Below are 12533 nucleotides of genomic sequence, written 5' to 3'. Positions count from 1 at the left end.
TGAACCCGGAACTGTGTTCGGCGAACGGCTTCGCAAACCTAATCAATGATGGCCGCGGCACGTCGGCGGATGTACGTCGTGCGTGCCCTCCTTAGAGGGGCGGGGCGGAAGGGCTGGCTGCTGACGGGACGGGGAGACACCCTGGGGGCGGGGCTACGGCCTTTGGCGCGAAATTTCCTTTTCTCCACCTTCTTTCCATTCCTAGCGAGGGTTCCATTTCGGCGTTGGTGCGCGCCTGGCAGCTGTAAGAGGAGTCCCCCTGGGGCAGGTAGATTTGCTGCAGCTCCACGAGCTCCTGAAACAGGGACGCTGGAAGAAGGCTTGCGCCCAGCTCCAACAAGCTTTGGTGCCCGGTGAGTGTGGCGTCCCGGGCTGGAGAGGGACCTGAGCCGCGGGACTGTGGAATTTGTTCTCTGCGGACTCATTCAGCCATAAATCCATTCAGCAGATTTGTACTAAACGCCTGTTAAATGCCAGGCACTGTTCTAAGCGCATTAGGGGCGTCTTACTTTGCACATGGCGATTTCTAACAGCTTTCTGCCTCTGCCGGGTATTGCGATCTTGCAGTGGGAAACCGGAAGCCAACAGCGGAGAAGCGTGAATACTCCTGTCCTCAGCTCCTTGAGACTCTCAATAATGACCTGAGTCATATGAACCTTATATCCACATGGCCCGTGGGAAGCAATCGCATCTTTCTTCCTTTCAGGGTAGTGTAACAAGCACCACAGGGAAGCGGAGCAGCAGAAGTTATTACTCGATATGGATGTCGCTATTGCTCCCAGAGGGAAAAAGAGACTAGTCTTAAGTCCATTTTCGTGACTAAGGGGCCAGAGCTCCTACTCAGATCTTTTTTTTCATCCAGACGAGCTGCTCTTAACTGCAGTGGCACCTCTTTTACTTTCTCTAGTCTAATCCCGAAATAGAAGGGCCTTCTCTTCTGGCAAATTGGAAATGAGAAATGAGATGCAAGATTCTTATCTTGGGTTACCTGCCAAATTGCAATGATTAGATATGGTAGTTTTCTATCTTAGTTGTCTGTAAAAGTGGTACCCTCTTCCCTGCTGTTTTGGGTACACGTGAATGCCATTGAAGGTTTCTGGTGCTAGATCATGTTTATCAAGTCGCTTTGCAACAGTTTTTAATGTAACAGAGGGCAATATTCAACTTTAGAAGGTTTCTGAATTCCTTGAAATTGAACGCAGAATTTTGTGTGAATTGTGTTTTATAACATTCATCAAAGTATTAAAAAACAAAAACAAAACCCCACTGTCCCTTATAAATAAATGCAAGGGGTTAAGGGAGTGGGGAAGGACTTTCCTGGCAGTCCAGTGGGTAAGACTCGGTGCTTCTACTGCAGGGAGCGCGGATTCAGTCGCTGGTTGGTGAACTAAGATCCTGCATGCTGCGGCCAAAAATAAATAAAATTTTTTTAAAAGAAGAGAATGGGAAAATAAATCAACCATATTGCATTTTCTCACTTAATCCTCAGTGATCCTAGAATAATGCCCCTAGCACAGAATGGATGATTAATAAATAAATATTGGTTGAATAAAAGAAAGTTTCTATTATTATTTGCGTTTTGTCTGTAAGGAAATTGAGACCCATTTGACTGCTCAGTCAACAGGTAGGAAGCCTGGCTTATTGCAATAAGCATCCAGAAGCAAACTCTTGTGTGCCTGTATTTTCAGTCGCATGTGACTCTTTGTGACCCTATAGACTGTGGCCCGCCTGGCTCCTCTGTCCTGGGATTCTCCAGGCAAGAATACTGGAGTGGTTTGCTATTGCCTCCTCCCCTTAGACATGTATTAACATTACTCACTTTCACACAAGGTGTTCTAAGGTGAAGCGCTTAAGAGCATTGTCATTGAAATCCAGCTTCTTAAGGTTTGAATTAAGGCTGTGCCATTCTGTGTAACATTGGGACAACTTACTATATTGAAGTGCTAGAGTTTTGGTTCCACCTTCTGTCTTGGTGGATCAATAAATATATGCTATCATTATTTTTAGGGCTTCCCTGTGGCTTAGTGGTAAAGAACCCAGAGACATGGGTTCTGTCCCTGGGTTGGGAACATCCCTGGAGGAGGAAATGGCAACCCATTCTAGTATTCTTGCTGAGAAAATCCCATGGACAGAGGAGCCCAGTGGGCTATAGTTCATAGGGTTGCAAAGAGTCGGGTCTGACTGAGCATGGACATTTTTTTTTTTTTCTGCAACTCTCCTATCTGTTTTTCTTGGGTGTGGCTCCTGGACTGGATAGTGTGTAGGTTCAAGATTTCTGGTATCTTCAACATTGAGAGCCTGTAATGCGTGTCTCCTAGAAGCCAAAGTCTTTGCTGGGCCAAATTTGGCCTGCCTTTCCACTCTGTTCATCAGTCCTATTGGGAAACCTCTTTGCTAATGAGATGCAATGCTGGGTCAAGGGTAGGAAAGTGCTGCCTCTTCAGAAGGACTCCTGATTAATTTTTTGAACTTTTCATGGAAAAATAACCTATATATAGAAAATTCACATCATAAGCGTACAGCGCAGTGAGTTGTTTTGAAGAAAACATACCAGTGTAACCTGCATCCTAGGGCACCCCATTCCCTCACCGTGCTTCCTTTCAGTCACTGAGGTTTCCTTTTAGTCCAACTTCTAGCATCATACGTTGTTTTTACCTGCTTTTGAGCTTTGTATAAATGGAATCAATATAGTATGTATTCTTCTGGTGTCTGATCCCTTTAGCTCATTGTTATTTTGTAAGATTTTCCTCATGTGTGCAGTGTGGTTGGTTTAATTTCACTGCTTTATAGTGCTGCTACAACCATTCTGGTTCGTGTCCTTTGATGATTTGTTTGTTTTTCTGTTGGATATATTTTGTGGGAACTACTGGGTCATAAGATATGCACATGTTCAGTTTTAGTAGATACTGTCAGTTTTCCACTTTCTAATTTATACGCTCTCCATCAGTGTATGAGAGTTCTGGCCACTCTACATCCTTATCACAGTTGGTATTGTCCTAATGATGTTTAAAACCCTGTTCATTTATTTATTCATTTGTTCACCTATTATGTGTGAAGTCTTAACAGGCCCTGGGGATGCAGTTATGAACAGACAAACAAGGTCCCAAGATCCCTGCCCTTTTGGAATTTAACATTCTGATATAGAAAGTACAAAAAAATAAGAAAGTAATATAATGGTTATTGCTTTGATAATGGAGTGGTGCAGTAGAATGTGACCCTGAAGGACAGTATAAAGGGGTGGGGAGTAACTTTCCACTGGACATCAGTGAAGGCCTATCTGAGGAAGTTTTACTGGCACTGAGACCTGAGCCATCTCTGCAAAGATATGCAAGAAGAGAGAACAGCAACTGTGTAAGTCTGAGGGGACTAACAACCTTGGTCTGTTGAGATTTAGAAAAGCAGTCCTGGAGCGTAGGGATAGACCAAGATGGGGCAGGTTGTGTAATCCAGGCCCAGAGAGCCTTCTGATACTCCTGCCTTCTCAACCTTTGGTAAATCATCCACCCTTGCATACAGATATGCTTATACTGGTCTCAGTGTATAGAGCTCATGATCTAGAAAAGGAGTGTTAAATTTTATCTTGGTTTAGTTTTTGAACTAGGATGCCTGCTTTAGTAAGCTAAAATATTGTCTCTATTTAAAATCATTGAAAGCATGGATCTGATGCCCTTCCGTTCCGTTCCGTCGCTCAGTCGTGTCCGACTCTATGCGACCCTGTGGACTGTAGCCTACCAGGCTTCTCCGTCCATGGGATTCTCCAGGCAAGAATACTGGAGTGGGTTACCGTTTCCTTCTCCAGGGGATCTTCCCAACGCAGGGATCGAACCCGGGTCTCCCGCATTGGTGGCAGACGCTTTAACCTCTGAGCCACGGAGATAGTCCTGTATGCCAGTTTTTGGTTTGAAAAAATGAGATCCCTGTGCCAGTGTAACCAAATATCATAGGTAATGTGACAAATCAGGGCATCTATTCTTCAGTTAGATTATTCAAGAATTGTAGAAAATGTGTTGTGTGAAACTGAAAGTCGCTCAGTCGTGTCTGCCTCTTTGTGACCCCATGGACCCCAGGGACTCTTTTTGACTCCACAGTCCACGGAATTCTCCAGGCCGGAATACTGGAGTGGGTAGCCGTTCCCTTCTTCAGGGGATCTTCCCAACCCAGGTATTGAACCCAGGTCTCTCACATTGCAGGTGAATTCTTTACCAGCTGAGCCACCAGGGAAGAAAATGTGCTGGGAGATTCCAATTTGCTATAATGTCACTCTCAGTGACATTCTGTTTTTTTCAAAAATGATTGAACTTATTTACTTGCATCTTTTGTCTGTACCTCAGTAGCCTATTTTGCCTAATTTCATTGTGGAAAGGTGAAAAGTTCCAAGGAACTTCTAATAGTTCCATGTTACATCTTCCATTAAAAGGAACATATATTGAAAGGAAGTTAGAGTTAATATATTCCCTTGGACATTTATTGAGATCCAAACGCTTTTATTAATATTTTATCGAAAGATTATTGGATATAATGAATGCAAATGCATTTTTCACTTGAACCCAAGACTCCAACTTGTGTTAACTCCTCGGTCTGCTGTTTTTCATTTCTATGATGTATTTTGTTAAAATTAGATTGATTTTAGTAGTGCTGTGCTGTGAATTACACTCTAAATGTTCTTAATAGTAATCATTGAGGCATCATTTATAAGCTGTGCATCTACTGACTCGGTATCTTCTTTTTGCTAGTTTCCTCACAGTGTATTAAAAAATACATTTTTTAAAAGCAGAAAATCTTATGGGTCAAAATGTTCCCAAGTAGAATGTAGGACATAATGCTACTGGACTTTAGGAAATCAGCCTTTTAATCAGGATGTCTATATACTGTTCTAATTCTATTGTTTTCGGCATGGACTAAAATTATTGGTCCCTCTCAGTAAGTCAGAGTATTCTGTCAGACTGGATTAAAAAATTTTTTTTTCAACCCAGTTTTGTCAAACTTTAGCTCTATAAGAAAAGCACTGAATTTAAAGGAAAGTTATTATTTTCTTAGTAGCAAACTTAAGATGATGAATCGGCATTATTATTAGGACTAATAGATTGTCACTTCCAAATTGTAAAGATTGTTAAATATGTTTGGATTTTTCATTCACATTTCAGTATTGTCAGTAAAATGTCTTTTTTTTTTCATACACTTTAATGCAATCGTTTCCTTTCAGCTATTCACAGTACTTCTATCCAGGACCTATCATTTGCAAAGAAAAATACTCCTTCCGACTGCCAAAGCAGTACAGGTTAGTGACACTGGGATTTTGTTTTGTTTTTAATGTAAGTGGAATGATACATTTGATGAAACCCATTGCCATTCCCCCAAATGCCTCTTGCATGTTTTTCCTTCCATCCCTTGGAAACCCTCATTTCATCCATCTTATCAATTAGCTATCCATTATTCAATATTCAGTTTAGAAAGCTCCTTTAAGAAACCCTTCCTTCTGAAACAGTCAAAAGATCTGGTCCTTTACCTTAGCCTTTCTGGCTCTTTCTCTTGGCTCTTTGTACTGTTAGCTGTCCTTTTTGCATTTTTATTTTATCCCTGCCTAGATTATAAATGTTATAAAGATATGTAAAACTACTTTTAGTCTTATGTTGGTAGATGTTTCTTATCTCGCTGTGCCTTGTGCCAAGTACTTCTGAATATCTGTAGTTTCTTATATTGACCTTTCTGTTTCCCTGGATAGGAAGAGATAAGGCATAGTACCAGATAATACTGAATTGCATATGTTTGATCTTCGTAGAGCCTGCATTTTTCCTCAAAAAGTTTTTTTTTCTAAGCCTAAAATGTGTGGGAGTGTGGTAGGGGCAGAAAAGAAGGCTAAACCCATTGAAGGCAGGAACTGTGCCCTAGAATTCATCAGAGCATGTCATGTTAACTCAAAGTTAGTGACTTTTACACAGGAGCCATGGCATACTGTTCTGCAAGACTGAGGACCAGACAAACTTATTCGTGGGTTGGCAGGCCATTGTTGGATCAAAAACTACACTACCAAACCTACAAGTGAGTGATAGAATTCTTTAGTACTGAAACTAATAGCTTCTCCAAGCTAAACTGTTAATAACTTGTATCCAAAGTGTCCTAGTTATTACAGGTTGAGGAGTGTGTGTGTGTGCTTATGACGACTCCATGAACTGTAGCCCACTAGGCTCTTCTGTTCATGAGATTCTCCAGGCAAGAATACTGGAATGGGTTGCCATTCCTTTCTCCAGGGGATCTTCCTGACACAGAGGGACAGTAAATATGAATTGACAATAAGGGAGCAGGGGTTTGTTTGATGGAAGAAGACAGTAGCATAAATAGAGCAGCTAGTGACACAGGAAGACATTATGTCAGGTTAATAAAATTTGATATGTATGATAATGCTTTACCTATTTCAGATAGGTTCTTTGTAATTCTGCATGATAACAGGGTAGGATTAGATGTTACTATAATCTCCTCTTCACCCAAGACATCTCTGAACAATTTGATGTTGCTCTTGGGCAGCTTTTATGTCTTAGGAAGCCTTTGTTGTTCTCTGTGAATAACCGAGAGAAGTTAGGGTTCCTGTTGAGGCCTCTGGATTAATCATCCATGCTAAAACAATTCATTGAACTCATTTCATCTACACTTGCCTTTGACTTCTATATTGGTTTCTAGTATAATTGGTCAGCAGAGAGAAACTATTCAGGAGATTTTCCGGTTAAAGAGCATATTCTTCTGTGTCAAGGGGTCTGAAAAGCTTGGCCCACCCTACGAGATTTCCTAACTTGATTCTATGTTATTTCCTAGAGAGATGAGTGTGAAAAGAGAAGGTTATTCGACGGAGATTCACATCCAAGTTGGACAGTTTGTGTTGATTGAGGGGGATGACGATGAAAATCCATACGTTGCTAAATTGGTTGAGTTGTTTGAAGACGGTGAGTTTGGGGCTGGAATGAAAAGCATTCCTTGTTGTGATGATTGGGAAGTACTCCATGATGGGGAAGAAGGGTGGTTACTGATTCCTCTGCTCAGAGCAGATTATCGGGTGTGCATATGGGGTCACTTAACCTCCCGCTGTACCCTCTTCTACCTAGTGAACGTCTTTCCTCACTAGAGCAGTACTGGGAAAGAGTGGGACTGGGAGGGTCTCGATAATTTAGCTTTTCCATTATTTTTAGGAGCGGGTGAGAATGGCGGTGAAGGCAGGATTGTTGAAGTGGAAAGGATGACTTAGGAAGAGGGGGGAAGGGAAAAAATAGGTGATTTGCACTCTAATAGAAATGTGTCCTTTATTTTGGCATCAGGAAGTTAGTAACTTTGCAAATGCAACATTACTTTTACCAGGGAGTTCTTAAGTTGTATTGGGAAGGTGTATTAGTTGATTGATGTTCAGTCAGAAAAACAAAAACACAAGGTGTTTTATTTACCCAGAGGGACTTGGATACAAGTGTTGAGAAGGTAGGAGAAGCAAACATTGGTGCTTTCCAGAGATCAATAAGGGCAGAAAGCCACTACTGCCCTTAAAGCTGGAGACGCCAAAGGGAAAGGAGTGTTAAATGGGACCTGCAAAGCCACACTCAAGCTGCTGCTGATTTTCTCTGCTGTTAACCCTCTGCAGAGTAGAGAAGAGCACTGAGAAGTGGAAACGGGTCAGAATTCCAAAAGGAAGATGAAGGGTAGCCATTTAAACCGTATAAAACTGCTTCTTGCAAAAGCTAGGAGGAGAGCATGTAGTAGTTAGTCCTAGCCTGTGGCAGTGTGTATGCCTAAAAGAACTGATGGATGAAGATGTTTCACATTGCAGAGACAGAGAAGATACTTCACGAAGCATGGAGGCAAACGTCATCCATCTAACGTCCACTAGGGGGAGCACGTCAGCAGGGTGGGCTTTTGCATTTGTGGTTCGGACCTTTCTGTATAGATTTTAGAATTTGTGTATTGTGCTACATCGAATGGCTTCAGTCTTTCTCTGAAGCAAGATAAGGAAGAGAAGAGGCAATGGTGATAGTGGCACTAATGACTGTATGTGCTTTCACTCGGAGCTAAGACTGGTATGGAGTGATGTTAACAGTACATGACAGTGATAAAGCTGAAGACTGCAGGCATACATTTGCCAGAAGTCATCTCAGTAGCTTATGCTCTGAGTCTTACTGGGAGTTTTCCACAGATTTGCAAAATTCGTTCAGTGCCTGTGATTAGAATTGCTCCTCTCAAATGCCTTTTATAATTTATTTGATGACTGATAACACCGTTGGGAAGTGGGGCAAAATGAGAAGAACATGGGTGCTGGGTGGAGTCAGCAAGCTGGTTGGTCCTGTGACCTTTGACACATTACTTAAGGTCCCTGTAAGGAGATTAGTTTACCTGTAAAAGGGAGACAGCCTTAGTGTCTGCCTTGTACAATTATTGTGAGGATTAAGGATAATATCACGCTAGTAAAGTCATGCTCAAAATTCTCCAAGCCAGGCTTCAGCAAATATGTGAACCATGAACTCCCAGATATTCAAGCAGGTTTTAGAAAAGGCAGAGGCACCAGAGATCAAATTGCCAACATCCGCTGGATCATGGAGAAAGCAAGAGAGTTCCAGAAAACCATCTATTTCTGCTTCATTGACTATGCCAAAGCCTTTGACTGTGTGGATCACAATAAACTGTGGAACATTCTGAAAGACATGGGAATACCAGACCACCTGACCTGCCTCTTGAGAAACCTGTATGCAGGTCAGGAAGCAACAGTCAGAACTGTACATGGAACAACAGACTGGTTCCAAATAGGAAAAGGAGAGCATCAAGGTTGTATATTGTCACCCTGCTTATTTAACTTATATGCAGAGTACATCATGAGGAACACTGGGCTGGAAGAAGCACAAGCTGGAATCAAGATTGCCGGGAGAAATATCAATAACCTCAGATATGCAGATGACACTACCCTTATGGCAGAAAGTGAAGAGGAACTCAAAAGCCTCTTGATGAAAGTGAAAGAGGAGAGTGAAAAGGTTGGCTTGAAGCTCAACATTCAGAAAACAAAGATCATGGCATCTGGTCCCATCACTTCATGGGAAATAGATGGAAAAACAGCGGAAACAGTGTCAGACTTTGTTTGGGCTCCAAAATCACTACAGATGCTGATTGCAGCCATGAAATTAAAAGACGCTTGCTCCTTGGAAGGAAAGTTATGACCAACCTTGAAAGTATATTAAAAAGCAGAGACATTACTTTGCCAACCAAGGTCCGTCTAGTCAAGGCAATGGTTTTTCCCGTGGTCATGTATGGGTGTGAGAGTTGGACTGTGAAGAAAGCTGATCGCCAAAGAATGGATGCTTTTGAACTGTGGTGTTGGAGAAGACTCTTGAGAGTCCCTTGTACTGCAAGGAAATCCAACCAGTCCATTCTAAAGGAGATCAATCCTGGGTGTTCATTGGAAGGACTGATGCTAAAGCTGAAACTGCAATACTTTGGCCACCTCATGCGACGAGTTGACTCACTAGAAAAGACTCTGATGCTTGGAAAGGTTGGGGGCGGGAGGAGAAGGGAACGACCGAGAATGAGATGGCTGGATGGCATCACCGACTCTGGACATGAGTTTGAGTGAACTCCAGGAATTGGTGATGGACAGGGAGGCCCGGCGTGCTGTGATTCATGGGGTCGCGGAGAGTCGGACACGACTGAGCGACTGAACTGAACTGAAGGATAATATATTAATCACGTATTATCAAGTATTTAGCACAGTGTCTGGCACATAAGAAGTGCTTAATGAAATTTACTTTTTCCATCTGTCCTTCCTAGATTCTGAACCTTATTCCAAAAAACGTGCTCGAGTACAGTGGTTTATCCGATTCTGTGAAGTCCCTGTTTGTCAACAGCACTTACTGGGTCGGAAGCCTGATACACAAGAGATATTCTGGTATGACAACCCCGCCTGTAACAGCAACATTCGTGTTGAGACCATCATTGGCTGTGTGCGGGTAGGTGGTACCTTGATCCTCAGTTCTATTGTGAAGCTTATTTATGACTTGACTCCTAAACTGCATGGCCTCAAAGATATTACTAGCTCTAGTTTACCTCGAAGAAATGAATTTTTCCTGTTTGTCATTGTCTCTGCTCGCCTGCCTACTTCCTTTGAACAGATATTTACTGAAAGCACTCACCATGTGTTAGGAGCCTTCTGGAGGAAGTGACATTTAGGTTGTGACCTGAGGGAAGAGCAGAAATTGGCAGAAGTATCTCAGTGGGAAATTATATTTAGCTATGGTTGTGGCAGGCATTAAGCATTGTGAAGCTGAATATGCTTGCTTAAATGAGGACTTCACCTTGAGTAAATCAGTACAAACAGTGCTAATTGCTACAGGCAAATAAGTGTTATGGGATTTTATGATAAATCAGGTTCTATTGAGGTGTAGGCTGAGCTGGGACACTGGAGACTAGGGTGTGGGCTATTTCTCAAGCTACTTCAGGCCTCCAAAATGGGTTTAGGTTATGATGTGATCATGTGGTGATTAGGTGGTTGGTAGGGCAATGAAACCATGGTTTGGCAGGACTGTAATCAGATTTTTCCAATCTATGGGCTCAGCATACTGTGTGCCACAAAATAATTAACCTTTGAGCTAAATGAGTGAAGAAGTGAAAGGCAGATGTAGAAGCTGAAGCAGCTTGATGGGTGGATTTGGAAAGGCAGAGAAGGCGTTTAGGCAGGGACACAATGGCGGGAATGAGCAGGACTGTGACAAGCCACAGTCGACTAGTGGTGGGAAGCCATTTAGAAGAGTATTGAGGACTCTAGAGATAAAGTGGAGTCAGATTTAGAAATCACTGCAAATCAATTTAAGTAATCCGATCTTGCTAGAGTGGGTAACCACTGTAGGTTATTGAAGCACTGTATACTATGCCTAGAGAAGCTTTTGTGGGGACATCTGTCCTCGGTGAATAAAATGGTTTGAAAAAACAACATGAGGTATTCATATCAGCAAGGAGGAGTCTGTGGAAATATGCTGTATCATGTTCATGCCTTTTTTGTTAGAAAAGTAACATTCCAGGTAATAATGCAGACTTGCATGATTTTAAATCATCGCACTCATAGAGCATTCCTTGACTCTCTTGCTTCTCCTTTCTATCAACTATCCTTCCTAAATTCAGGTAGTAGCTTTAGCCCCAGATGAAGTCATACCTGTAGATCTGAAAAATGAGAAGACATTCTTTGTGAGACTATCTTGGAATGAGAAAAAATTCAAACCACTACCTCCAGAAGTATTTGCTCAGTTGAATAAGCTTCAAGAAGACAATCATAGATACCTGAAGTCCATGGAAGCCAAAACTAAGAGTACAGAAAGCCCTTCTTGGACCACAACAGAACATGCAGTCAAAAGGATAGAGTCAAGGCATTCCACTTCCAAATCGCGTCATGCTGCTTCCCATCCTGTCACCCCAAGGGCAAGGAAGAGGCTGGAGCTCAGCAGTAAGTGTGAAATGGGTGAGAGTGGGCAATATTGAGGCGAAAGGAAAATGGTAAAATATTAATTCATGCTACAGTACAGCATTGAGTTAGTGCAGCAGTGGGCCAGGTACTGATTGGACATATCTTGAAATATGTGTCATGTAAGATTTACCATTTTCATCATTTTAAAAAGTGTATAGTTTAGTGGCATGAAGTACATTCACACTGTTGTATAACCATCCTCATCTTCTTCTAAAACATTCTTTCCAACCTTCAAGCAATAACTTCCCATTCCCTCATGCCCCATCCTCTGGCAACCACCTTTCTATGTTTTGATTATTCTTTTCTCCTTTGTTGTAAATTAATTGACCATATATACTTGGGCTTTCTATTCTGTTCCATTGATCTGTGTGTCTGTTTTTAACGCCAAAACCAAACTATTTGGATTACTTATTGCTTTGTATCGGGTTGGCCAAAAGGTTCATTTGGGTTTCTCCATGCCAGCTTACAGAAAAACCTGAATGACCCTTTTGGCCAGCCCAATAATATAGCTTCAAATCAGGGATTATGATGCATCCAGCTTTGTTCATCTTTCTCAAGATTGCTTTGGCATGTTGGAGTAAGATTTACTTTTTTTTTAAGGCTGAATCATAGCCCATCATACATATACACCACATTTTATTTATTCATTCAACTGTCAATGGACATGTGGGTTGCTTCCACCTTTTGGCTATTGTGACTAATGTTGCTATGAAATTGAATACAAATATCGTATTGAGTCCCTGCCCTCATTTTGGGTATGTACTCAGAAATAGAACCATGACAGCTGCATCAATTTTCTTTTTACTTTCTCATCAATAATACTAGAGTTCCATTTCCCCACGTCCTCACTAAGTATTTAGATCTTGTTATTTTATATTGTTATTTTCTGTGGCTTTGATTGTAGCTATCCAAATGAGTGTGAGGTAGTATGTCATTATTAACATTTTCTTAGTGATTACTGATGTTAAGCCCTATAATCAGCTAAGGTGACATTGCTTTTAGATCCTTAGCGGAAGAACTAAGAACTATATATATATATATTTGTTATAATGTTAAAACT

The 12533-nt window shown here is 41.6% G+C and overlaps 1 protein-coding gene across 2 annotated transcripts in view; it reads left to right on the top strand.

The window, feature by feature from the left end:
• Positions 1 to 146: 146 nt before the first annotated feature.
• The window catches only part of ORC1 (origin recognition complex subunit 1), a 37006-nt gene continuing 24619 nt past the window's right edge, over positions 147 to 12533 (top strand). Inside the window, exons 1-6 of one of the 2 annotated variants that reach the window (XM_055404019.2) lie at positions 147 to 353; positions 5204 to 5278; positions 5940 to 6039; positions 6808 to 6935; positions 9787 to 9969; positions 11138 to 11452. In XM_055404019.2, the coding sequence (XP_055259994.2) occupies positions 5945 to 6039; positions 6808 to 6935; positions 9787 to 9969; positions 11138 to 11452 (721 nt within the window). In that variant the 5' untranslated portion in view covers positions 147 to 353; positions 5204 to 5278; positions 5940 to 5944. Of the gene's footprint in view, positions 354 to 5203; positions 5279 to 5925; positions 6040 to 6807; positions 6936 to 9786; positions 9970 to 11137; positions 11453 to 12533 lie in introns of both variants that reach the window. The other variant, XM_088835305.1, reaches the window with a different exon arrangement.

This window comes from Moschus berezovskii, chromosome 4 (assembly GCF_049115385.1).
Source record: "Moschus berezovskii isolate FMDL1 chromosome 4, NW_MosBer_1.0, whole genome shotgun sequence".
Classification (NCBI taxonomy): domain Eukaryota; kingdom Metazoa; phylum Chordata; class Mammalia; order Artiodactyla; family Moschidae; genus Moschus; species Moschus berezovskii.
Note: the sequence above shows the minus strand (reverse complement) of the source record. Positions and strands in the feature narration are given on the sequence as shown.